The 23758-nt window shown below is 49.0% G+C and overlaps 2 protein-coding genes across 5 annotated transcripts in view; one reads left to right on the top strand and one right to left on the bottom strand.

Annotated features, from left to right (window-relative positions):
* QTRT2 (queuine tRNA-ribosyltransferase accessory subunit 2) overlaps positions 1-23758 on the top strand; it is a 32320-nt gene that overhangs the window by 1908 nt on the left and 6654 nt on the right. For 2 of the 3 annotated variants that reach the window (XM_072138935.1, XM_072138934.1), the window contains exon 1: positions 23589-23739. The exons of the other annotated variant lie outside the window; for it this stretch is intronic. In XM_072138935.1, the coding sequence (XP_071995036.1) occupies positions 23728-23739 (12 nt within the window). In that variant the 5' untranslated portion in view covers positions 23589-23727. Of the gene's footprint in view, positions 1-23588; positions 23740-23758 lie in introns of those variants that run through there. 3 annotated transcript variants of the gene reach the window in all.
* On the bottom strand, positions 731-23625 carry CCDC191 (coiled-coil domain containing 191). 2 transcript variants are annotated; one of them, XM_072138932.1, is made up of 17 exons: positions 23359-23625; positions 18870-18908; positions 18619-18763; positions 18360-18500; positions 17372-17544; positions 9151-9374; positions 8857-8998; positions 8545-8750; positions 8240-8474; positions 7666-8078; positions 7428-7540; positions 7111-7193; positions 6919-7020; positions 6686-6829; positions 1957-2109; positions 1498-1652; positions 731-1418 (listed from the first exon to the last, which is right to left on the bottom strand). In XM_072138932.1, exons 1-17 carry the CDS (start codon positions 23425-23427, stop codon positions 1202-1204), a joined length of 2754 nt encoding a protein of 917 aa, XP_071995033.1. In that variant the 5' UTR covers positions 23428-23625; the 3' UTR covers positions 731-1201. The 2 variants fall into 2 exon arrangements, with proteins under 2 accessions (XP_071995033.1, XP_071995034.1); XM_072138933.1 differs by having other exon boundaries at positions 8545-8735; positions 23359-23623.

The following is a 23758-nucleotide window of genomic DNA, read 5'->3' as shown; positions in this document are numbered from 1 at the left end:
ACCGGGTAAGTAAATGTGCCCCACTGTGCAGAATCCCCCCCCCCCCCCCCATTACTGCTGGTGGTGACCCCGGGGGCTGCAGGTAACTACACACCCACCACTCCTCTCATTGAGGAAAAGTAATGTTTAGTGGCTGATAACAGGGAGCAATAGCTGCATTCACCTGTACCCACTCAGTGTATAGCCACAGGCCACAGAGCAGACAATGGGGGTCATTTACTAAGGGCCCGATTCGCGTTTTCCTGACGTCTTACCCTAATATTTCCGATTTGCGCCGTTTTTCCCTGAATTGCCCCGGGATTTTGGCGCTCGCAATCAGATTGTGGCACATCGGCGCTGGCATGCACGCGACGGAAATCGGGGGCGTGGCCGAACGAAAACCCGACGGATTCGGAAAAACCGCCGCATTTCAAAAAAAAAAAAAAAAAGTGTCGCGGAGCTTGAACTTGAGTGCGTTCCGATGCTTTTCAGCGCAGCAGCGCCACCTGGTGGACGTCGGAGGAACTGCCTTAATAAATCCCGTCCGGACCTGAATCCAGCACAAAGAACGCGCCGCTGGATCGCGAATGGACCGGGTAAGTAAATCTGCCCCAATGTCTTCATCACTATCTGCACCATTGTCTGACCCGCCACCTGTATGGATGGGGTGCACTTACCCCAGACCTACCCGGCTCAGGTCAGTGGGCGATGTGGAGGGAGAGTCAGGACTGATACAACTGCAGGAAGACGATTTCTACCAAAAGTAACTTCTATTGTCTAATAAAATGACAAAATATAAAATTCTGCGATTATTGTGCAGAACTCCTGGGGCAGAGGATGGGAGTTGTGATGATGGGGGTTGTGATACAACAGACCTCTTCCTCCTACATCAGGTGATTGAAAGTTGTGAGAGGAGGACTGCAGTATCACAACCCCTATGGTCTGGACTACTCCTGCAGCAGATGATGGGAGTTCTGATCCTGCAACTCTGCTCTCTAATGTCCGTACAGCTCCCCCTGCAGCAAGTGATGGGGGTTGTGATGCCTCAGTCCTCTTTCTGCTTCACTAGATGATGAGGGTTGTGACCCTGCAGGCCTCCTCCTCCACTAGATGATGGGGGTTGTGACCCTGCAGGCCTCTGCTCACAGCTCTCAGTTGTCAGGACTGTTCCTCCTACAGCTGATGATGGGGGTTGTGATGCATCTGTTCTCTTTCTCCTCCACTAGATGATGGGGGTTGTGACCCTGTAGGCCCCCTCCTCCACTGGATGATGGGGGTTGTGACCCTGCAGCTCTCTGTTGTCAGGGCTGCTCCTGTAGTCGGGAAGGATTTCGGCCACCCTCTTCCTCAGCGCTTCTCTCCGCTCCTCCTGTAATCTCCGCTCTCTCATTTCCTTTGGGAAGTGTCTCCATGTCCGGAGCGCGCTCAGTAGGATGCGCCTGGAAGACATTGGGGTACAGTAATGAAGACCTGCGCTGGGGTTCCCCTGTGGGTGCCTGGTGCAGATTATCCACCCACCTCTGGTTGTGCTCCGCTGCCGCTCTCTGCTTCTCCCACATGGCGATCTTCTCATCCTCCGCCACCTCCAGCCAGGCCCTGAGCGCCCTCCGGAGGAGATGAGAGGTGTGGCGCCGCACCGCCCGCGCCTCCTGGATGGACAGGTAGTCCTTATACTGAAACACACAGGGGGGCATGAAAAGTCAAGCAACTTTGTGTGTGTAAGGAGAGGAGGCTGGCCGGGGGGACTGTGTGTAAGGAGATGAGACATTAGGGGTTATATCAGCTTCTCCTTGTCAGCTGTGTACAGGACAGAAAGCGGATTTACAGAAACTGCAGCAGCAGGAAGGAAGGGGAAAAAGAAGGAGCCTACAAATGTATCACAATCTGCAATCATCTGCTATTCATTTCTGCTACTTTGTTAAAGGTTTAGTGACACTTTATACCATGAAAAAGGAGATTGTGAGGGACCAGATCTACCTTCAGCCATTGCCGGAAAGTTCTCCTCAATAGTAACGAAGTGTCCAGCAGTTCTGCTCGCTGCATCTTCTCAGCCACAATCTCCTTCACTGCCCGAGACCAACACACGAGACCCCGACTCAGAAGAACACGACAGCGATGAGACTCAGCCCTCTACACAGGAGCGAGACATCCCATCAGTATAGAGATTATACGTACACATGCACTCACTATTCTGCTGCTGCAGTCACTGTGTACATACATGACATTACTTATCCTGTACTGATCCTGAGTTACATCCTGTATTATACCCCAGAGCTGCACTCACTATTCTGCTGCTGGTGTGGTCACTGTGCACATACATGACATTACTTATCCTGTACTGATCCTGAGTTACATCCTGTATTATACTCCAGAGCTGCACTCACTATTCTGCTGCTGGTGCAGTCACTGTGTACATACATGACATTACTTATCCTGTACTGATCCTGAGTTACATCCTGTATTATACTCCAGAGCTGCACTCACTATTCTGCTGCTGGTGCAGTCACTGTGTACATACATGACATTACTTATCCTGTACTGATCCTGAGTTACATCCTGTATTATACTCCAGAGCTGCCCTCACTATTCTGCTGCTGGTGCAGTCACTGTGCACATACATGACATTACTTATCCTGTACTGATCCTGAGTTACATCCTGTATTATACCCAGAGCTGCACTCACTATTCTGCTGCAGTCACTGTGTGCATACATGACATTACTTATCCTGTACTGATCCTGAGTTACATCCTGTATTATACTCCAGAGCTGCCCTCACTATTCTGCTGCAGTCACTGTGTGCATACATGACATTACTTATCCTGTACTGATCCTGAGTTACATCCTGTATTATACTCCAGAGCTGCACTCACTATTCTGCTGGTGCAGTCACTGTGTACATACATGACATTACTTATCCTGAGTTACATCCTGTATTATACCCCAGAGCTGCACTCACTATTCTGCTGCTGGTGCAGTCACTGTGTACATACATGACATTACTTATCCTGTACTGATCCTGAGTTACATCCTGTATTATACCCCAGAGCTGCACTCACTATTCTGCTGCTGGTGCAGTCACTGTGTACATACATGACATTACTTATCCTGTACTGATCTTGAGTTACATCCTGTATTATACCCCAGAGCTGCACTCACTATTCTGCTGCTGGTGCAGTCACTGTGTACATACATGACATTACTTATCCTGTACTGATCCTGAGTTACATCCTGTATTATACCCCAGAGCTGCACTCACTATTCTGCTGCTGGTGCAGTCACTGTGTACATACATGACATTACTTATCCTGTACTGATCTTGAGTTACATCCTGTATTATACCCCAGAGCTGCACTCACTATTCTGCTGCTGGTGCAGTCACTGTGTACATACATGACATTACTTATCCTGTACTGATCCTGAGTTACATCCTGTATTATACCCCAGAGCTGCACTCACTATTCTGCTGCTGGTGCAGTCACTGTGTACATACATGACATTACTTATCCTGTACTGATCTTGAGTTACATCCTGTATTATACCCCAGAGCTGCACTCACTATTCTGCTGCTGGTGCAGTCACTGTGTACATACATGACATTACTTATCCTGAGTTACATCCTGTATTATACCCCAGAGCTGCACTCACTATTCTGCTGCTGGTGCAGCCACTGTGTACATACATGACATTACTTATCCTGTACTGATCCTGAGTTACATCCTGTATAATACCCCAGAGCTGCACTCACTATTCTGCTGCTGGTGCAGTCACTGTGTACATACATGACATTACTTATCCTGTACTGATCTTGAGTTACATCCTGTATTATACCCCAGAGCTGCACTCACTATTCTGCTGCTGGTGCAGTCACTGTGTACATACATGACATTACTTATCCTGTACTGATCTTGAGTTACATCCTGTATTATACCCCAGAGCTGCACTCACTATTCTGCTGCTGGTGCAGTCACTGTGTACATACATGGCATTACTTATCCTGTACTGATCTTGAGTTACATCCTGTATTATATCCAGAGCTGCACTCACTATTCTGCTGCTGGTGCAGTCACTGTGTACATACATGGCATTACTTATCCTGTACTGATCCTGAGTTACATCCTGTATTATACCCCAGAGCTGCACTCACTATTCTGCTGCTGGTGCAGTCACTGTGTACATACGTGACATTACTTATCCTGTACTGATCCTGAGTTACATCCTGTATTATACTCCAGAGCTGCACTCACTATTCTGCTGCTGGTGCAGTCACTGTGTACATACATGACATTACTTATCCTGTACTGATCCTGAGTTACATCCTGTATTATACCCCAGAGCTGCACTCACTATTCTGCTGCTGGTGCAGTCACTGTGTACATACATGACATTACTTATCCTGTACTGATCCTGAGTTACATCCTGTATTATACCCCAGAGCTGCACTCACTATTCTGCTGCTGGTGCAGTCACTGTGTACATACATGACATTACTTATCCTGTACTGATCCTGAGTTACATCCTGTATTATACTCCAGAGCTGCACTCACTATTCTGCTGCTGGTGCAGTCACTGTGTACATACATGACATTACTTATCCTGTACTGATCCTGAGTTACATCCTGTATTATACTCCAGAGCTGCCCTCACTATTCTGCTGCTGGTGCAGTCACTGTGCACATACATGACATTACTTATCCTGTACTGATCCTGAGTTACATCCTGTATTATACCCAGAGCTGCACTCACTATTCTGCTGCAGTCACTGTGTGCATACATGACATTACTTATCCTGTACTGATCCTGAGTTACATCCTGTATTATACTCCAGAGCTGCCCTCACTATTCTGCTGCAGTCACTGTGTGCATACATGACATTACTTATCCTGTACTGATCCTGAGTTACATCCTGTATTATACTCCAGAGCTGCACTCACTATTCTGCTGGTGCAGTCACTGTGTACATACATGACATTACTTATCCTGAGTTACATCCTGTATTATACCCCAGAGCTGCACTCACTATTCTGCTGCTGGTGCAGTCACTGTGTACATACATGACATTACTTATCCTGTACTGATCCTGAGTTACATCCTGTATTATACCCCAGAGCTGCACTCACTATTCTGCTGCTGGTGCAGTCACTGTGTACATACATGACATTACTTATCCTGTACTGATCTTGAGTTACATCCTGTATTATACCCCAGAGCTGCACTCACTATTCTGCTGCTGGTGCAGTCACTGTGTACATACATGACATTACTTATCCTGTACTGATCCTGAGTTACATCCTGTATTATACCCCAGAGCTGCACTCACTATTCTGCTGCTGGTGCAGTCACTGTGTACATACATGACATTACTTATCCTGTACTGATCCTGAGTTACATCCTGTATTATACCCCAGAGCTGCACTCACTATTCTGCTGCTGGTGCAGTCACTGTGTACATACATGACATTACTTATCCTGTACTGATCTTGAGTTACATCCTGTATTATACCCCAGAGCTGCACTCACTATTCTGCTGCTGGTGCAGTCACTGTGTACATACATGACATTACTTATCCTGAGTTACATCCTGTATTATACCCCAGAGCTGCACTCACTATTCTGCTGCTGGTGCAGCCACTGTGTACATACATGACATTACTTATCCTGTACTGATCCTGAGTTACATCCTGTATAATACCCCAGAGCTGCACTCACTATTCTGCTGCTGGTGCAGTCACTGTGTACATACATGACATTACTTATCCTGTACTGATCTTGAGTTACATCCTGTATTATACCCCAGAGCTGCACTCACTATTCTGCTGCTGGTGCAGTCACTGTGTACATACATGACATTACTTATCCTGTACTGATCTTGAGTTACATCCTGTATTATACCCCAGAGCTGCACTCACTATTCTGCTGCTGGTGCAGTCACTGTGTACATACATGGCATTACTTATCCTGTACTGATCTTGAGTTACATCCTGTATTATATCCAGAGCTGCACTCACTATTCTGCTGCTGGTGCAGTCACTGTGTACATACATGGCATTACTTATCCTGTACTGATCCTGAGTTACATCCTGTATTATACCCCAGAGCTGCACTCACTATTCTGCTGCTGGTGCAGTCACTGTGTACATACGTGACATTACTTATCCTGTACTGATCCTGAGTTACATCCTGTATTATACTCCAGAGCTGCACTCACTATTCTGCTGCTGGTGCAGTCACTGTGTACATACATGACATTACTTATCCTGTACTGATCCTGAGTTACATCCTGTATTATACCCCAGAGCTGCACTCACTATTCTGCTGCTGGTGCAGTCACTGTGTACATACATGACATTACTTATCCTGTACTGATCCTGAGTTACATCCTGTATTATACCCCAGAGCTGCACTCACTATTCTGCTGCTGGTGCAGTCACTGTGTACATACATGACATTACTTATCCTGTACTGATCCTGAGTTACATCCTGTATTATACTCCAGAGCTGCACTCACTATTCTGCTGCTGGTGCAGTCACTGTGTACATACATGACATTACTTATCCTGTACTGATCCTGAGTTACATCCTGTATTATACCCCAGAGCTACACTCACTATTCTGCTGCTGGATATAGGATACAGAGCAATACAACACAATCTATATCCTCTTTTATGACACTGATAATGTGATGCCTCTTGCTCCCCCACCAGTTACCTCCATATTCTTCCTGCTCTGCTCCAGCATCTTCTTCCATGGCTCCAGGCCTCGTCTCCGCAGCAGCCTCCTGTCATTGTGCAGCCTCGCTCGCTCTAGGAGATCCTGCTCTCTCTGCAGCCTCTGCCGCTTCTCCTCTTCTTTCTGTCGGATGAAGAGAAATGGCGCAACGATTACAGGGATCGTCCATCTCTCCTACACGGATGGGAGGCTGAGGCCCCGCGTGGTGTCACCTGCCGCTGCAGCCTCCGCTCCTCCTTCTTCCTCTCCAGCTGAGCCTCCTTCTCTGCTAACTCCATCTGCAGCCTCTGCTCCTCTGCCGCCCGCAGCTGTGCCTATAGGTAGAGGGGGTGTCACCTGTGTGATGTCACCTGTATGATGTCATAGTTATATATATGAGGCCAGGTAATGGTCAGCAGCCTCACCAGTTTCTCCTCCTCGCGCCTCCTCTTCATCTCCTCCAGCAGCCGCCTCCTCTCCGCACGTTGTGCTGCTCTCTCCTCCATTGCTGCAACCAAAAGGTAGTAACATCAAGGAAAGTCATTTTCCCTCAACATTGGATGTCCTCCTTCCCCGAGCCACCGCCAAGCTGCACGTCCTCCCCCCCGAGCCTCTACTGTGCTGCACGTCCTCCCCCCGAGCCTCTACTGCGCTGCATGTCTTCCTTCCCAGAGCCACTGGCAAGCTGCACGTCCTCCCTCCCCGAGCCGCCACCACGCTGCGCATCCTCCCTCCCATTTACCTGTAACTGTGGGATGAGGACTGTTGGGTCCACTGGGTTTTCTGGACATAGACATTGCGCTGTGGGTGGGGCTTGTGACAGGGCGGTCCGATTGTGTAGAAGGCAGCGGTAATCTGTGAAGACATAATTCAGATGGTAATATCTACCAGTGATGACATCCCCAGGGGCAGCGGATGGTTGCATTGACTGTCACTCAGCTTTCCCAGGATCAGATCTATGTACTATACAGGATTTGTACCTGTGCGTTGTGCCATGTGCAGGAGACCCTGGGCTGGGCCCATCGCTGCCCGTCCTGTGGGACACTCTGGCAGGGGCACTGCGCCCGGACAGTTGTGCGGTCACAGCGCTGGCGTTGTTGGCCTCCTGCCTGGCGATCATCAGTCTCTGGTTCTCCATCAGCCCCAGGATCATGTCCTTCTGCTCCTGCAGCTGCCGCCTCTGCTCCTCGATCAGTCTCTGCTGGAACGCGTGGCGGTTCTCAAAGTTTCCTCCATTTGAGGGGAGCCTCTTCTGGCCGGACCCCTGAGAGCGCAGGCGATGCTGCTGCAGCTCCTCGGGGGTGAGGGCGGCGTGCTGGGGGGTCACCTGCCAGGGCTCCCGGGGGGCCGATGGGACTGGAGTTTTGATTGTGACACTTTTGCTCTCTTCCACCTACAAACCATCAGGAGACGCAGGGTCACACAGGGCACCAGGGACCCCACAATAACTGACACACATCGGGGGGAACCAGAATTCCGGCAGAATTATATGGGTTACCTGCAGCCTATAATAAGCTGTAATATTGGGGGAGGGTCCCTGACAGGAGGACTTACCTTTGTCCCGCTGGTCTCATGGATGTGGATAGTCTCCACCTGATGGTCTTCGCTCTCTCTGTGTCCTGCGATGGATGAGGCCGCGTCCAGGAGCGCCGCCATCTTCCTCTTAGTCTCCTCCTTCTGCGCCTCCAGCTCCCTCCTCTGCTTCTCGCCTCGGCACCAGAGCTGCCACTCTACCAGGCAGCGTCGCAGGAGCCGCTTGCTGTAGCACTCTGCTGCTGCCTGCTGCTTCCTGGAGACAACATGGAGTCAGCGAGGACAGTGATCACATGACACGTCACATGACTCATGGCGCCACACACCTGTTCTGGTCCCGCAGGTCCTGCTCCAGCTGCCGGCTCTCCCGCTCCGTCTTTTCTGACCACACATAGTCCCTCCAGGCCCGGAGCGTCCTGAGCTGCAGCTTCCAGTCCGCCAGCGCCCGTGCCTTCCCCATCTTCACCCGACGATCCAGGACCAACTTATACCAGAGCGAGAAGTGACTCTGAAGACACTGGAGACAAAATGGCTGATAACAGAGAGTAATTGATTGTATCCCCCTGTACTGTCTCATCTCCCCAAGATGTAATGGCTGATAACAGAGAGCAGTGCTGTATCCAGCAGTCGGTTCTCACCTTGAGGTTCTGGGTGTGGATGTTCTGGAGCAGCTCCTGGATCCTGGCCCGTTTCTGGCGTCTTCTCTCCTCCTCCTCGCGTTCCTGGGACGTGTTTTGGGTCGGCGCAGTCTCCTCCTTCTTCTCCCGTCTCCTCATCTCTCTAGAAACAAGAAGCATCCGGGGGTGAGGCCTCATCCTCCTATAAGCCTCGTGCTGCAGGGGCCTCATTCAGGAGTCACTCAGCTTTCCCAGACCCCTGAGTGGCACCTATGCTGGGACACAGGGTCAGGGAAAGCTGGGTGAGGATCTTACACTCTGCGCGCCTCCTCCATGACTCTCCGGCGCTCGTTCATCTCCTTCCTCAGTTTCACCATCTCCCTCTGGATCTCCTCCTCCTCCTTCCTCTCCCGCAGGATCCTGCGCCTGTTTTCCTCCTGCAGCAGCGCCTGCGCCTCCGTCATGGCCGACCTCTTCAGGGCGAGCTCCTGTCTGCGCCGCTCCGCCTCCCTCTGCCGCTGCGCCCGGTTCTCCTTCACCTGCACCATAAATATGCGGGAAAGTGGTGAAAAGAGCTGACAATCTAACGGGGGAGGTTGTGCCTCCTGCAGAAACATTGGTGCACAGTGTGCTCACAGCCGCGGCTCCCTTCACATAGCAGCCACATTCCCAGGCGCCACCATTCTGCATCCCTTCCCACGCTCCACTGGCCTGTCATCATAATGTAATATGCATTAAAACTAAATTTGACAGGTGCAAAAGTCTGGGCGCCTCAACAGAAAAGTGACATATTTAGTATATGCTCCTTGTGCCTCTAGTCGCTTCCTGTAGCTTTTCATGAGATCCTGGATGAAGGTATTTTTGACCATTCCTCTTCACAAAACGATTCCTGTTCAGTTATGTTTAATGGAGGCCGAGCATGGACAGCGCTTCCCATCATCCCACAGATGTTCCATGACGACCATTCCAGAACATTGTGATTCTCCCTCGGCATGATGCCTGGGTAGATTTGGATCATTGTCTTGCTGAAATATCCATCCCCGGCGTAACTTCAACTTGGTCACTGGATTCTTGAACAGAGAGCGCCATCCACAGGCACAGACGTGCAATACCACGCCGCGCTACAGGCACATAAATGCTGGACTTCCTTCTTACAGCAGGATATCCAAGCAACAGCTACAAGTCCAGCACGACGTGGTAAGGAGATAAAATCATTACTTTATTTTCATCGTTAAAATGCTTCCATAGAGGACATCACAGTTGGCGTCACAGACCGACGCGTTTCGACACGGCAGTGTCTTTTTCAAGGTCTAATAAAAATACATGTAAACTCACTATTTGAAGGAACCGCGACCGGAAGCTCCGCCCACGTAACGCCCATCAGCGAAACACGTGATCGGGGCAAACCGGACTGCGATCCATCCAAATCATATAAAACATGGTATAACTGTAAAAGGTACATAATCTATACAGATAGACAAGAGCATGGAGAAAGATACACTTAGTTATTGTCTACACTTCAAGATTTGTCAATAAACTTATTCTTCATGTTCGTCAGACAAAGCATAGGCTATAACATTTACGCAGACAAAAGGGGGTGGAAAGGATGCAATAAAACTTCGGGGACAAATGTGAAAAGTACAAAAGTAGGCAGAAATTGTGAATTAGATTACTCACCGGTAATTCTATTTCCGTTAGTCCACCATGACGGCCCAACCTGGAGGATGCCCCTTGACCTCTGCAGGGACAGGAAGAAGAGAGGTTAAATGCTCCCCCCCTTGCATCCTCCCGCCAGTGATTACAAAATAACCATGCTGAGGAAGTTACAACCAGATTTATTTAGTATGTTTGCTCCACATACAAAGGAAAATTATCTGGAAATAATAATACAAAGAAAGGAAGAAATCCAGCTGGGAGGGAAAATATATAGGCCGTCATGGTGGACTAACGGAAATAGAATTACCGGTGAGTAATCTAATTCACAATTTCCGCTTCGTCCCCCATGACGGCCCAACCTGGAGACTTACAAAATTAGTAAGCTTTTTTAGGGAGGGATTACAGCCTGTAACACCTTGCGTCCAAAAGATAGGTCTTTTGACAAGTGCAAGTCCAGCCTATAATGCTTGGAGAATGTAGTGGATGAAGACCACGTTGCAGCTCTGCAAATCTGATCTAGTGACGCTCCTCTTCTTTCCGCCCAAGATGTGGACATAGCCCTGGTCGAGTGAGCTCGGATTCCTGCTGGTATCGGGCTTTTCTGTAGGTCGTAACATGAGGCAATTGCCAGTCTCAGCCATCTTGCAATAGTCGCCTTCGACGCCTTCCTCCCCTTATTTTTCCCATCCAAAGAACTCCATTCGCGTTCTCTTGCCGAAGAAGGGTTCTCACAGAAGGAGGGTAGGATAATCTCCTGATTCCTATGAAAGTCGGAAACCACCTTGGGAACAAAATTTGGATCCAACATCAACACAATTCTATCATCTAGAATTTTCATGTAGGGTTCCCTAATCGATATAGCCTGAAGTTCACCTAACCTTCTAGCAGAAGTGATGGCTATCAGGAAAACTGTCTTAAGTGTCAGGTTTTTAACACTGGAGGAATCAATAGGTTCAAATGGCTCCTTCATTAAGGCATTCAAAACTAGAGTTAAGTCCCATGCTGATGATTTTTTAACAGTCTGAGGCTTTAACCTAGAGGCAGCTTTAATAAATCTTTTGACCCACCTGTGCTCGATGAGAGGCTGGTCGAAGAAGGCACTAAGCGCCGACACCTGGACCTTCAGGGTGCTGGTAGACAAACCCAACTCCAAACCCTTTTGAAGAAATTCAAGCACCTGCAAAATATTAAGGTTAGCTTGGGAAGGTGGACTGTCCTTACAGAAGGAACAGAACCTCTTCCATATCTTATGATAGATGGCAAAGGTGACTGGTTTTCTACTTGCCTTCAGGGTCTTGATGACTTCAGATGAGAGTCCCTGAGAGCTTAAGAAGCTGGATTCAGGATCCAGGCAGACAGCTGTAATTTCCCTGGGTTTGGATGATGGATTGGACCCTGATGTAGTAGGTCCTCTGATAGCGGAAGAATGACTGGATTCTCTGGTGACATCTTCTTCAAGAGTGGGTACCAGCTTTTCTTCGGCCAGTTCGGGCAGATGAAGATGGCTCTGGTATTTTCCTGAAATATTTTCCTCAGGACCCTGGCGATCAGGGGAATTGGGGGGAAGGCGTAGACTAGTGGAATGTCCCAGGGGTGAGAGAAGGCGTCCAGCCGTTCCCTGTTCTCCCCTTTTTCCAGAGAAAAATAATGCAGGCATTTGGTATTCTCCCTTGTTGCGAACAAGTCCACTAGAGGATAACCCCACAAAGATGTTAGCCGCTGGAAGATCTCCTCCTTGAGGCTCCACTCGTTTGGTAGGATCTTTCTTCTGCTTAGAAAGTCCGCCCTTGAATTCTCCGTGCCTTTTAGATGAGTGGCAGATATTGACAGAGTGTGTTGTTCTGCCCACAAAAATATTTTCCGAGCTAGGGTACTCAGGAGAGGAGACCTGGTTCCTCCTTGTCTTTTTATGTAGGAGACCGTAGTTGTATTGTCTGATAGAATTAGGAGGTGTTGGTGGGCAAGAAGAGGAGTGTTCGCGCTGAGTGCTTCCCATACTGCTTGCAACTCTCGGAAATTTGAGGACCTTCTTGTAATCTCCTCTGTCCAGGTACCCTGGGAAATTTGCTGAGGCATCACTGCCCCCCAGCCCCTCTGGCTCGCGTCTGTCTGGATTGGGATGTAAGGGCTGTTTGACCAGAAGATCCCTTTCCTCAGATTTCCGTCTTCCAACCACCATAGCAGGTCCTCCTTGACGGCAGGTGGGATTGGGATTTTCCTGTCCAGATCCTCCTGTTTTCTGTTCCAGGATCTTAAGATCCATCCCTGGAGTATTCTGGAATGGGCCTGACACCAGGCTACCGAGGAGATGCAGGCTGTTAGAGAGCCCAGAATCTTCATAGCTTCTCTGATAGAGATCACTGATTTTCTCCTGAACCTTGTTATCAGATCCTTGATGTGGTCTCCCTTGTCCTGTGGAAGGAACGACATTTGGTAAACTGAGTTCAGGTTTACACCCAGGAATTTCCTCACAGTAGCTGGGGAAAGTTCTGACTTCTGGTAGTTTACTATCCATCCCAGTCTTTTTAAGGTTTCTAGGGTGAGATCTCTGGAGAAGAGTAAGCTCCCCCTGTCTTGGCCAACAATGAGTAGGTCGTCTAGGTACGGGACGATCAGTACGTCCTGTAGTCTGAGAGACGCCACCACCTCTGCCATCACCTTTGTAAAGGTCCTTGGTGCAGATGATATTCCAAAGGGGAGTGCACAGAATTGAAAGTGTAGTGTAGCACCCTCTGGAGACAAGACAGAAAACCTTAAAAACCTTTGTGAGAAATGGTGTATAGGGATGTGATAATATGCATCCTTTAAGTCTATAGTGCACATTAATGCATCTTGGTGAATAATGTGTGTGGCTGATCTTACCGACTCCATCCTGAATTTCCGGTAGACGATAAACTCGTTGAGACCTCTCAGGTTGATGATTAGTCGGTTTGTGCCGTTCGGTTTCTTTACCAAAAAAAGAGAAGAGTAAAAACCGGATTTCTCTTGATCCTGTGGAACAGGTATAATCACTCCAGAAGACAAAAGAGAAGTTACTTCTTGCCATATTAAACTGTGGGATGTAAGTGACATGGAAGGTGAAGGTGGCATATATTTCGTAGGGGGAAGTCTGAGGAATTCGATGTTGTAACCATGCAGTAATATATCTAAGACCCAGGGATTTGAAGTGACCTTTGTCCATTCTCCTCTGAATCTTAGCAACCTTCCCCCTACTATGGCATCATTGTTTTTTGTTTCTATTAGGGTCTGTTGGGGTGGAGAACAGAAACCCTCTCCCTTTACCTCCTTTCGGGTAGCTCCAGCGTCCCCTTTTCCCTTTATCCTTGTAGGAATCCCTTTTGAAGTCTCGAAAGGGCTGCTTCTTGGGTATCGATCTCTCAGGAAAGCCCTTTTTCTTATCTGATGCTCTCTCAAGTATAGCATCCAACTCTGGGCCAAACACAAACTCCCCTGAGAAGGGAAGACTGCACAGTTTTGCATGGATCTGATGTCCCCGTTCCACTGTTTTTGCCACAGCGCCCGTCGGGTAGAGTTAGTAAGTGCTCCCTCCTTTGAAGCGAAACGAATTCCCTCGGCAGCAGAATCTGCGAGGAAGGCTGTAGCAGATTTCAGCAAAGGAAAGTTCTCCAAGATTGTTGATCTCGGAGTCCCTTCCTTGATGTGGGATTCCAACTCATTCAGCCAGTACAGCAAGTTCCTTGCGACTGAGGTGGAAGCCAAGTTAGTTTTCAGACTGAGCATGGAGGTCTCCCAGGCCTTTCTCAACAGGGAGTCAGACTTCCTGTCCATAGGGTCCTTTAATTGGGCCGCGTCCTCAAAAGGAAGGTCAGTCTTCTTTACTATTTTGGTAACTTGCACATCCATCTTTGGACAAGTGTCCCATACTTTAGACTCCTCGGGCTCAAAAACAAGTCTCTTTTTAAAGTTTTTGGACACGATAACCCTTTTTTCTGGCTCTTGCCACTCCTCAGAAACCAGCTCCTTTAACGTGTCATTCAGGGGAAACACCCTCTGGCGTTTTGCCTTCAATCCCCCAAATAGTTCCTCCTCCTTAGATCTAGGGGGAAGAATCTCCTCGATTTCCAAGGTCTGTCTAATTGCTTTTAAGAGACCATCGAGTTCCTCGAACTGAAACAGATGACGTGAATCTTCTGTTTTTTGTGAGTCCGTAGGATCATCATCTTCTACGTATGAGCATGAGGGAGCTTCAGAATCATCCCCCCCCTCAGATATAGAAGAATCCGGCTCCACTCTAGGTTTTTTACACGGTGGAGGCCTGGACGTAGCAGCGGCCACTGAAGAGCTTATTTTCTCCTCGATAAACCCCTTTAATTCGTCTAAGAAGGATGTCTTTTCCTCTCTCATAAAATTGTCGATGCAAGACTTGCAAATCGGCTTTTTGTATGAGTCGGACATAGAGTGGGCACACATGTTGCACTTTCTAAGCCGGCTTTTCTCGGGTTTTTCAGACCTGCTCGTCTTATCCCCTTTATCCTCCTTGCCTTTCGTTTTAGACCCTTGGTCTTTCTCCTGAAAGGGCAAGCGGAGGATAATAAATGACCCGCTATTTTACACACAGTAAAAAACCCAAACCTGCACAAAATCCCACTTACAGAAACCGGAGGATGCAGGAAGGTAGGGTCTGCCTCGTCAGCCATCATAAAAGCCGTGGAAGCGCACAGGAAAATTCAGAAATACACAGCACAGGAAAACAGCACCGCAGCGTCACACACAGATCTTAGACCTGAGATCAGCGTGACTACCTGCTCCAGGTGACCTTAAATACCTTAATGGGGAGCCCATCCCCCTGTAGACTTCGCCTGCGCCGTGCTCCCGTTCCCAGGGATGCATTGCGGTCCTGTGAGCCGCCACTTCCGGTCGCGACCGGAAGTCGTCATCGGACCTCGAGGACGCCGGTAATTGTAGTTTTTTCGGCCGCCGCGCGCTCACCGCGGAGCGGCGGCCAGGACGAACGGACTGGAAGGGCGGCGAAAGGGAGGACACAAGGCCGACCGAACGCCCCAGCCCGCCGGGATTTAGCCAGCCAGGACTACCCGTAAGTTTTACTTCGTCCCCCCCCCCCCCTGGAGGAGAGAGGGCACCTCTCTTGTCCTGCCTCGGCAGGGACAGGAAGAACACTGGCGGGAGGATGCAAGGGGGGGAGCATTTAACCTCTCTTCTTCCTGTCCCTGCAGAGGTCAAGGGGCATCCTCCAGGTTGGGCCGTCATGGGGGACGAAGCGGAAAATGGCCTTAATAGCGCTGTTCTAGGTATCTCTATTTCGGATATCATATGGAATGTTAATAACATAGGATAAGGTCTTGTCTAGCATTTAGACCCTCAGGTATTCTGGTCCCCATTGAAAAAATCCAAAAGGATTCGCGATTTAGTAATTTTCTTTGGTGGTCACCCCCTCTTTTGGGGCGATTAACCCTCTCGATGGCTTGCCACTTGAATCCCACACTGTTTTTATTGTGAATATCCCTAAAGTGCCGTGAAACGGCAGATATGTTAAAGGAATTATTAGTAATGTCCGACATGTGTCGGCGTAACCTGACCTTTAGAGGTCCAGTAGTGCAACCCACATACTGAACTTTGCACATCGTGCATTCCTTCTTACAGCGGTAGACGTATTTGACAAAGGCTGATTTTAGCCGAAACGTTATACTTTGGATTACCGCAATAAAGCTTTGTTCATTAAATTTGTGTGTCTGGATATTCCTTATACATGTAATGGGGGAGGACCCTTCCAGAAGCAGCAACCGATAACAAGGACATCTGATATATGATTCCTGGACATTAATCTCAAGAATCTGCTGATATTGAGAAGAATCCATGTGACTCTCAACTTTAACAAGATTCCCGGTGCCGGCACTGGCCACACAGCCCCAAAGCATGATGGGACCTCCAAAGTGTTTTTCTTGGAATGCTGCGTTTTTTTGGCCTCCTTTTTATATGACCAAACAACTCAATCTTCTTCCAAAATGAAACTGCTTTGTCCAAATGTGCCTCTGCATCGCTCAGGTGACTCTGTGGCGTGCCTGCAGAAACGGCTTCTTTCGCATCGCTCTCCCATAGCTTCTCCTTGTGCACAGAGCGCTGTATTGTTGACCGATGCACAGTGACACCATCTGCTGCAGGATGGTGCTGCAGGTCTTTGGAGGTGTCTGTGGATTGTCCTGGACAAGAACCGTCCCTGTGATCTTCCATTTCCTTACTACGTTCCTCACAGTGGAAACTGACAGGTTAAATCTCTGAGACAACTTTGTCTCCTTCCCCTGAACAATCTCTGTTTTCAGATCATGTGAGAGTTGTTTTGTGGATCCATGACGCCTCCTCAGAGGAGATTCACATAGGAGAACATCTTGGAAGTGCCCAGACTTTTGCACCGGTCACATTTTGTTTTGATGCACATTTTCTGTACGTACAATAAACCTCATTTCAATCCTGAAATATTCCTGTGCCCACCAGTTATTAGATATATCAAACTGAAATAGCTGGTGCAAAAACCCAAATTTTGATACCTAAAAATGATTAAGATTAATAGGCTGGCCCATGACTGTATATACGGCATATGTACTCATGTTCGGGTCCCACACAGAGCGTATACTGTGCTCATATATTGAATCCACTTGTGTTTTGTAACCAGTTACTGTTGTGTCATCGCTATTACCGATTATATATTCTTGTGTTCATGTTTTCAGTGTTTCAGAAAGGCCAAAAACGTTTACGTCTGGACATATACACCAGTTAGTTTTGGCCATATACCCCAATAAAACCCCTCATTGTATATTGGAGCGCTTGGATTACATGGTCTGTATATACAGTGTAAAGTATAGAGGGGGGAAACAAGTACTAAGGGGCACTAAGAGATGTAGACCTGTTGGTGGCGCACTTCCATGGTAACCCGGGGGTCCCGCTGCTTTGGGGTCTTGTGACCCTTCTCGCTCCGGAGACTTTCCAGTATCCCAGAATCCACCACTTCCTTCTGGAGAAGATTCTGCAGGAAATCCTGAGTGTTCTCCGTCTCCTTCTCCAGAAAATCGTAGAGATCTGCAGGACACAGAAACACGAAGGAGCATGAAGAGGGCAGCGGGCTGGCACTGGGTCCGGGGCAGGGGGCTGGCACTGGGTCCGGGGCAGGGGGCTGGCACTGGGTCCGGGGCAGGGGGCTGGCACTGGGTCCGGGGCAGGGGGCTGGCACTGGGTCCGGGGCAGGGGGCTGGCACTGGGTCCGGGGCAAGGAATGGCACTGAGAAAGGGCAGGGGGCTGGCACTGGGTCCGGGGCAGGGGGCTGGCACGGGCCGCGGCAGGGGATGGCACTGAGAACGGGCAGGGGGCTGCAGTAGGAGGCGGGGGCTGGCACTGGGTCCGCGGCAGGGGGCTGGCACTGGGTCCGGGGCAGGGGGCTGGCACTGGGTCCGGGGCAGGGGGCTGGCACTGGGTCCGGGGCAGGGGGCTGGCACTGGGTCCGCGGCAGGGGGCTGGCACTGGGTCCGCGGCAGGGGGCTGGCACTGGGTCCGGGGCAGGGAATGGCACTAAGAACGGGCAGGGGGCTGGCAATGGTGCCGGGGCAGGGGGTTGGCAATGGTGCCGGGGCAGGGGGCTGGCAATGGTGCCGGGGCAGGGGGCTGGCAATGGTGCCGGGGCAGGGGGCTGGCACTGGGTCCGGGGCAGGGAATGGCACTAAGAACGGGCAGGGGGCTGGCAATGGTGCCGGGGCAGGGGGTTGGCACGGGCCGCGGCAGGGGATTGCACTGAGAACGGGCAGGGGGCTGCAGTAGGAGGTGGGCGCTGGTGCCACCATTGAACACATAGAAGGGGTCAGAGCGGACCCCATTGCGGTCCCCTATCCCACAAACCTACCATCAAACTTGCTGTACATGACAAACTCTGGAGGGGGAGGTCTTGGCGGCTCGATGGCGCCCCCCGCAGCATCACTATCCTCATCACTCCCAAGCTCCAACTTCAGCTTAGTGCCCAACCACTCACTCAGCAGATCCTGGGCTGGAAAGGAAAGTGTTAATGTGACCAAACTACTTCCCCATCATCCACTGCAAACCATCAACAACAGAGGATATCAGGAGACCCCTCCCCCGCTCTCAGCCTCCGCGGTATCTGGTACCTTCAGTGTACGCGTCGTCGTGGTCGTGCAGCTGCTCCTCTGACCTCAGGCTCAGCGCCGGCTGTGGGGGTCTCTGGGGGCGGCCGGGGGGTTTCTTGGGAGAGAAAACTTCAGAAACTGCAAATTCTGAGGCCTCCTCCACCCTCTGTGGAAAAGAGGCGAAAGAATCAGTAACGGGGGAAATGCAGGACCCCATAGCCCCAAATACAGTATAGAGGACCCAGACAATGCTCTGTGAGCTAATCCTGTACCTTAATCCAGTGCTGCACATCATCATAGTCACCAGCCGCCTGCGGAGAGAGGAGGACTATAAAGAACAAGCACCACCGTGTATCTAATTCCATCCTGTGTGATACTGTCTGCTGAGCTGTGTATCTAATCCCATCCTGTGTGATACTGACTGCTGAGCTGTGTATCTAATCCTCTCCTGTGTGATACTGTCTGCTGAGCTGTGTATCTAATCCTATCCTGTGTGATACTGTCTGCTGAGCTGTGTATCTAATCCCATCCTGTGTGATACTGACTGCTGAGCTGTGTATCTAATCCTCTCCTGTGTGATACTGTCTGCTGAGCTGTGTATCTAATCCTATCCTGTGTGATACTGTCTGCTGAGCTGTGTATCTAATCCCATCCTGTGTGATACAGTCTGCTGAGCTGTGTATCTAATCCCATCCTGTGTGATACAGTCTGCTGAGCTGTGTATCTAATCCCATCCTGTGTGATACAGTCTGCTGAGCTGTGTATCTAATCCTCTCCTGTGTGATACTGGCTGCTGAACTGTGTATCTAATCCCATCCTGTGTGATACTGTCTGCTGAGCTGTGTATCTAATCCTATCCTGTGTGATACAGTCTGCTGAGCTGTGTATCTAATCCTCTCCTGTGTGATACTGCCTGATCTCTGTATCTAATCCCATCCTGTGTGATACAGTCTGCTGAGCTGTGTATCTAATCCTCTCCTGTGTGATACTGGCTGCTGAACTGTGTATCTAATCCTATCCTGTGTGATACTGTCTGCTGAGCTGTGTATCTAATCCTATCCTGTGTGATACTGTCTGCTGAGCTGTGTATCTAATCCTATCCTGTGTGATACTGTCTGCTGAGCTGTGTATCTAATCCTATCCTGTGTGATACTGTCTGCTGAGCTGTGTATCTAATCCTACCCTGTGTGATACAGGCTGCTGAGCTGTATATCTAATCCTCTCCTGTGTGATACAGGCTGCTGAGCTGTGTATCTAATCCTATACTGTGTGATACTGTCTGCTGAGCTGTGTATCTAATCCTCTCCTGTGTGATACTGCCTGATCTCTGTATCTAATCCTATCCTGTGTGATACTGACTGCTGAGCTGTGTATCTAATCCTATCCTGTGTGATACTGTCTGCTGAGCTGTGTATCTAATCCTCTCCTGTGTGATACTGTCTGCTGAGCTGTTTATCTAATCCTATCCTGTGTGATACTGACTGCTGAGCTGTGTATCTAATCCTATCCTGAGTGATACTGCTGAGCTGTGTATCTAATCCTATCCTGTGTGATACTGCCTGCTGAGCTGTGTATCTAATCCTATCCTGTGTGATACTGCTGAGCTGTGTATCTAATCCTATCCTGTGTGATACAGGCTGCTGAGCTGTGTATCTAATCCTATCCTGTGTGATACTGTCTGCTGGGCTGTGTATCTAATCCTATCCTGTGCGATACGGTCTGCTAATCCTATCCTGTGTGATACTGTCTGCTGAGCTGTGTATCTAATCCTCTCCTGTGTGATACTGCCTGATCTCTGTATCTAATCCTTTCCTGTGTGATACTGTCTGCTGAGCTGTGTATCTAATCCTATCCTGTGTGATACAGTCTGCTGAGCTGTGCATCTAATCCTATCCTGTGTGATACTGTCCGCTGAGCTGTGTATCTAATCCTCTCCTGTGTGATACTGTTGGCTGAGCTGTGTATCTAATCCTTTCCTGTGTGATACTGTCTGCTGAGCTGTGTATCTAATCCTATCCTGTGTGATACTGTTGGCTGAGCTGTGTATCTAATCCTATCCTGTGTGATACTGCTGAGCTGTGCATCTAATCCTATCCTGTGTGATACTGTCCGCTGAGCTGTGTATCTAATCCTATCCTGTGTAATACTGACTGCTGAGCTGTGTATCTAATCCTATCCTGTGTGATACTGTCTGCTGACCTGTGTATCTAATCCTATCCTGTGTGATACTGTCTGCTGAGCTGTGTATCTAATCCTATCCTGTGTGATACTGTCTGCTGAGCTGTGTATCTAATCCTATCCTGTGTGATACTGTCTGCTGAGCTGTGTATCTAATCCCCTCCTGTGTGTTACTGACTGCTGAGCTGTATCTAATCCTCTCCTGTGTGATACAGTCTGCTGGGCTGTGTATCTAATCCTCTCCTGTGTGATACTGTCTGCTGAGCTGTGTATCTAATCCTCTCCTGTGTGATACTGTCTGCTGAGCTGTGTATCTAATCCTATCCTGTGTGATACTGTCTGCAGAGCTGTGTATTTAATCCTATCCTGTGTGATACTGTCTGCTGAGCTGTGTATCTAATCCCATCCTGTGTGATACTGACTGCTGAGCTGTGTATCTAATCCTCTCCTGTGTGATACTGTCTGCTGAGCTGTGTATCTAATCCTATCCTGTGTGATACTGTCTGCTGAGCTGTGTATCTAATCCCATCCTGTGTGATACAGTCTGCTGAGCTGTGTATCTAATCCCATCCTGTGTGATACAGTCTGCTGAGCTGTGTATCTAATCCCATCCTGTGTGATACAGTCTGCTGAGCTGTGTATCTAATCCTCTCCTGTGTGATACTGGCTGCTGAACTGTGTATCTAATCCCATCCTGTGTGATACTGTCTGCTGAGCTGTGTATCTAATCCTATCCTGTGTGATACAGTCTGCTGAGCTGTGTATCTAATCCTCTCCTGTGTGATACTGCCTGATCTCTGTATCTAATCCCATCCTGTGTGATACAGTCTGCTGAGCTGTGTATCTAATCCTCTCCTGTGTGATACTGGCTGCTGAACTGTGTATCTAATCCTATCCTGTGTGATACTGTCTGCTGAGCTGTGTATCTAATCCTATCCTGTGTGATACTGTCTGCTGAGCTGTGTATCTAATCCTATCCTGTGTGATACTGTCTGCTGAGCTGTGTATCTAATCCTATCCTGTGTGATACTGTCTGCTGAGCTGTGTATCTAATCCTACCCTGTGTGATACAGGCTGCTGAGCTGTATATCTAATCCTCTCCTGTGTGATACAGGCTGCTGAGCTGTGTATCTAATCCTATACTGTGTGATACTGTCTGCTGAGCTGTGTATCTAATCCTCTCCTGTGTGATACTGCCTGATCTCTGTATCTAATCCTATCCTGTGTGATACTGACTGCTGAGCTGTGTATCTAATCCTATCCTGTGTGATACTGTCTGCTGAGCTGTGTATCTAATCCTCTCCTGTGTGATACTGTCTGCTGAGCTGTTTATCTAATCCTATCCTGTGTGATACTGACTGCTGAGCTGTGTATCTAATCCTATCCTGAGTGATACTGCTGAGCTGTGTATCTAATCCTATCCTGTGTGATACTGCCTGCTGAGCTGTGTATCTAATCCTATCCTGTGTGATACTGCTGAGCTGTGTATCTAATCCTATCCTGTGTGATACAGGCTGCTGAGCTGTGTATCTAATCCTATCCTGTGTGATACTGTCTGCTGGGCTGTGTATCTAATCCTATCCTGTGCGATACGGTCTGCTAATCCTATCCTGTGTGATACTGTCTGCTGAGCTGTGTATCTAATCCTCTCCTGTGTGATACTGCCTGATCTCTGTATCTAATCCTTTCCTGTGTGATACTGTCTGCTGAGCTGTGTATCTAATCCTATCCTGTGTGATACAGTCTGCTGAGCTGTGCATCTAATCCTATCCTGTGTGATACTGTCCGCTGAGCTGTGTATCTAATCCTCTCCTGTGTGATACTGTTGGCTGAGCTGTGTATCTAATCCTTTCCTGTGTGATACTGTCTGCTGAGCTGTGTATCTAATCCTATCCTGTGTGATACTGTTGGCTGAGCTGTGTATCTAATCCTATCCTGTGTGATACTGCTGAGCTGTGCATCTAATCCTATCCTGTGTGATACTGTCCGCTGAGCTGTGTATCTAATCCTATCCTGTGTAATACTGACTGCTGAGCTGTGTATCTAATCCTATCCTGTGTGATACTGTCTGCTGACCTGTGTATCTAATCCTATCCTGTGTGATACTGTCTGCTGAGCTGTGTATCTAATCCTATCCTGTGTGATACTGTCTGCTGAGCTGTGTATCTAATCCTATCCTGTGTGATACTGTCTGCTGAGCTGTGTATCTAATCCCCTCCTGTGTGTTACTGACTGCTGAGCTGTATCTAATCCTCTCCTGTGTGATACAGTCTGCTGGGCTGTGTATCTAATCCTCTCCTGTGTGATACTGTCTGCTGAGCTGTGTATCTAATCCTCTCCTGTGTGATACTGTCTGCTGAGCTGTGTATCTAATCCTATCCTGTGTGATACTGTCTGCAGAGCTGTGTATTTAATCCTATCCTGTGTGATACTGCCTGCTGAGCTGTGTATCTAATCCTCTCCTGTGTGATACGGTCTGCTGGGCTGTGTGTCTAATCCTTTCCTGTGTGATACTGTCTGTGTATCTAATCTTCTCGCGTGTCGCTGTATCTAAGCTCACGCCGCACAGTGTACATCAGTGACCTTGGGCTTGGCCTGGCCGCTCTGCCTCTTCCAGCGGTACAGCTCCGGTCTGTGGCTCCCGGCTCTCATGGCGGCTCCGGTTCCGCTACTGTCCTGCTGCCGGCAGAGATGCGGATGGCGCCGCGCGGTGTCGGGACTTGTAGTTCTTGTAGATCCGCCTTTCCCTTTCCTCAGACAGAGCGTCACATCCCTGCGGACTACAACTCCCGAAATGCTCTAGGACCAACGGAAGCGTCTTCAGATTTCCATAGTAACATTACGCCTGGAACGTAAACCGCGTCATGTGACAGGGATGAATGGCGGCGAGTTATGACGTTCAGAGCGCTGATTGGTTGCTTGGTGTGACGTAGAATCTGAGCGTCTTCCCGTATGTCAGCACATGTAAGTAATGCGGTTTTTT

The sequence above is a fragment of the Engystomops pustulosus genome, chromosome 2 (assembly GCF_040894005.1).
Source record: "Engystomops pustulosus chromosome 2, aEngPut4.maternal, whole genome shotgun sequence".
In the NCBI taxonomy this organism is placed as follows: domain Eukaryota; kingdom Metazoa; phylum Chordata; class Amphibia; order Anura; family Leptodactylidae; genus Engystomops; species Engystomops pustulosus.
The sequence above is the reverse complement of the archived record's forward strand: the minus strand, read 5'-3'. Positions and strand labels throughout refer to the sequence as shown.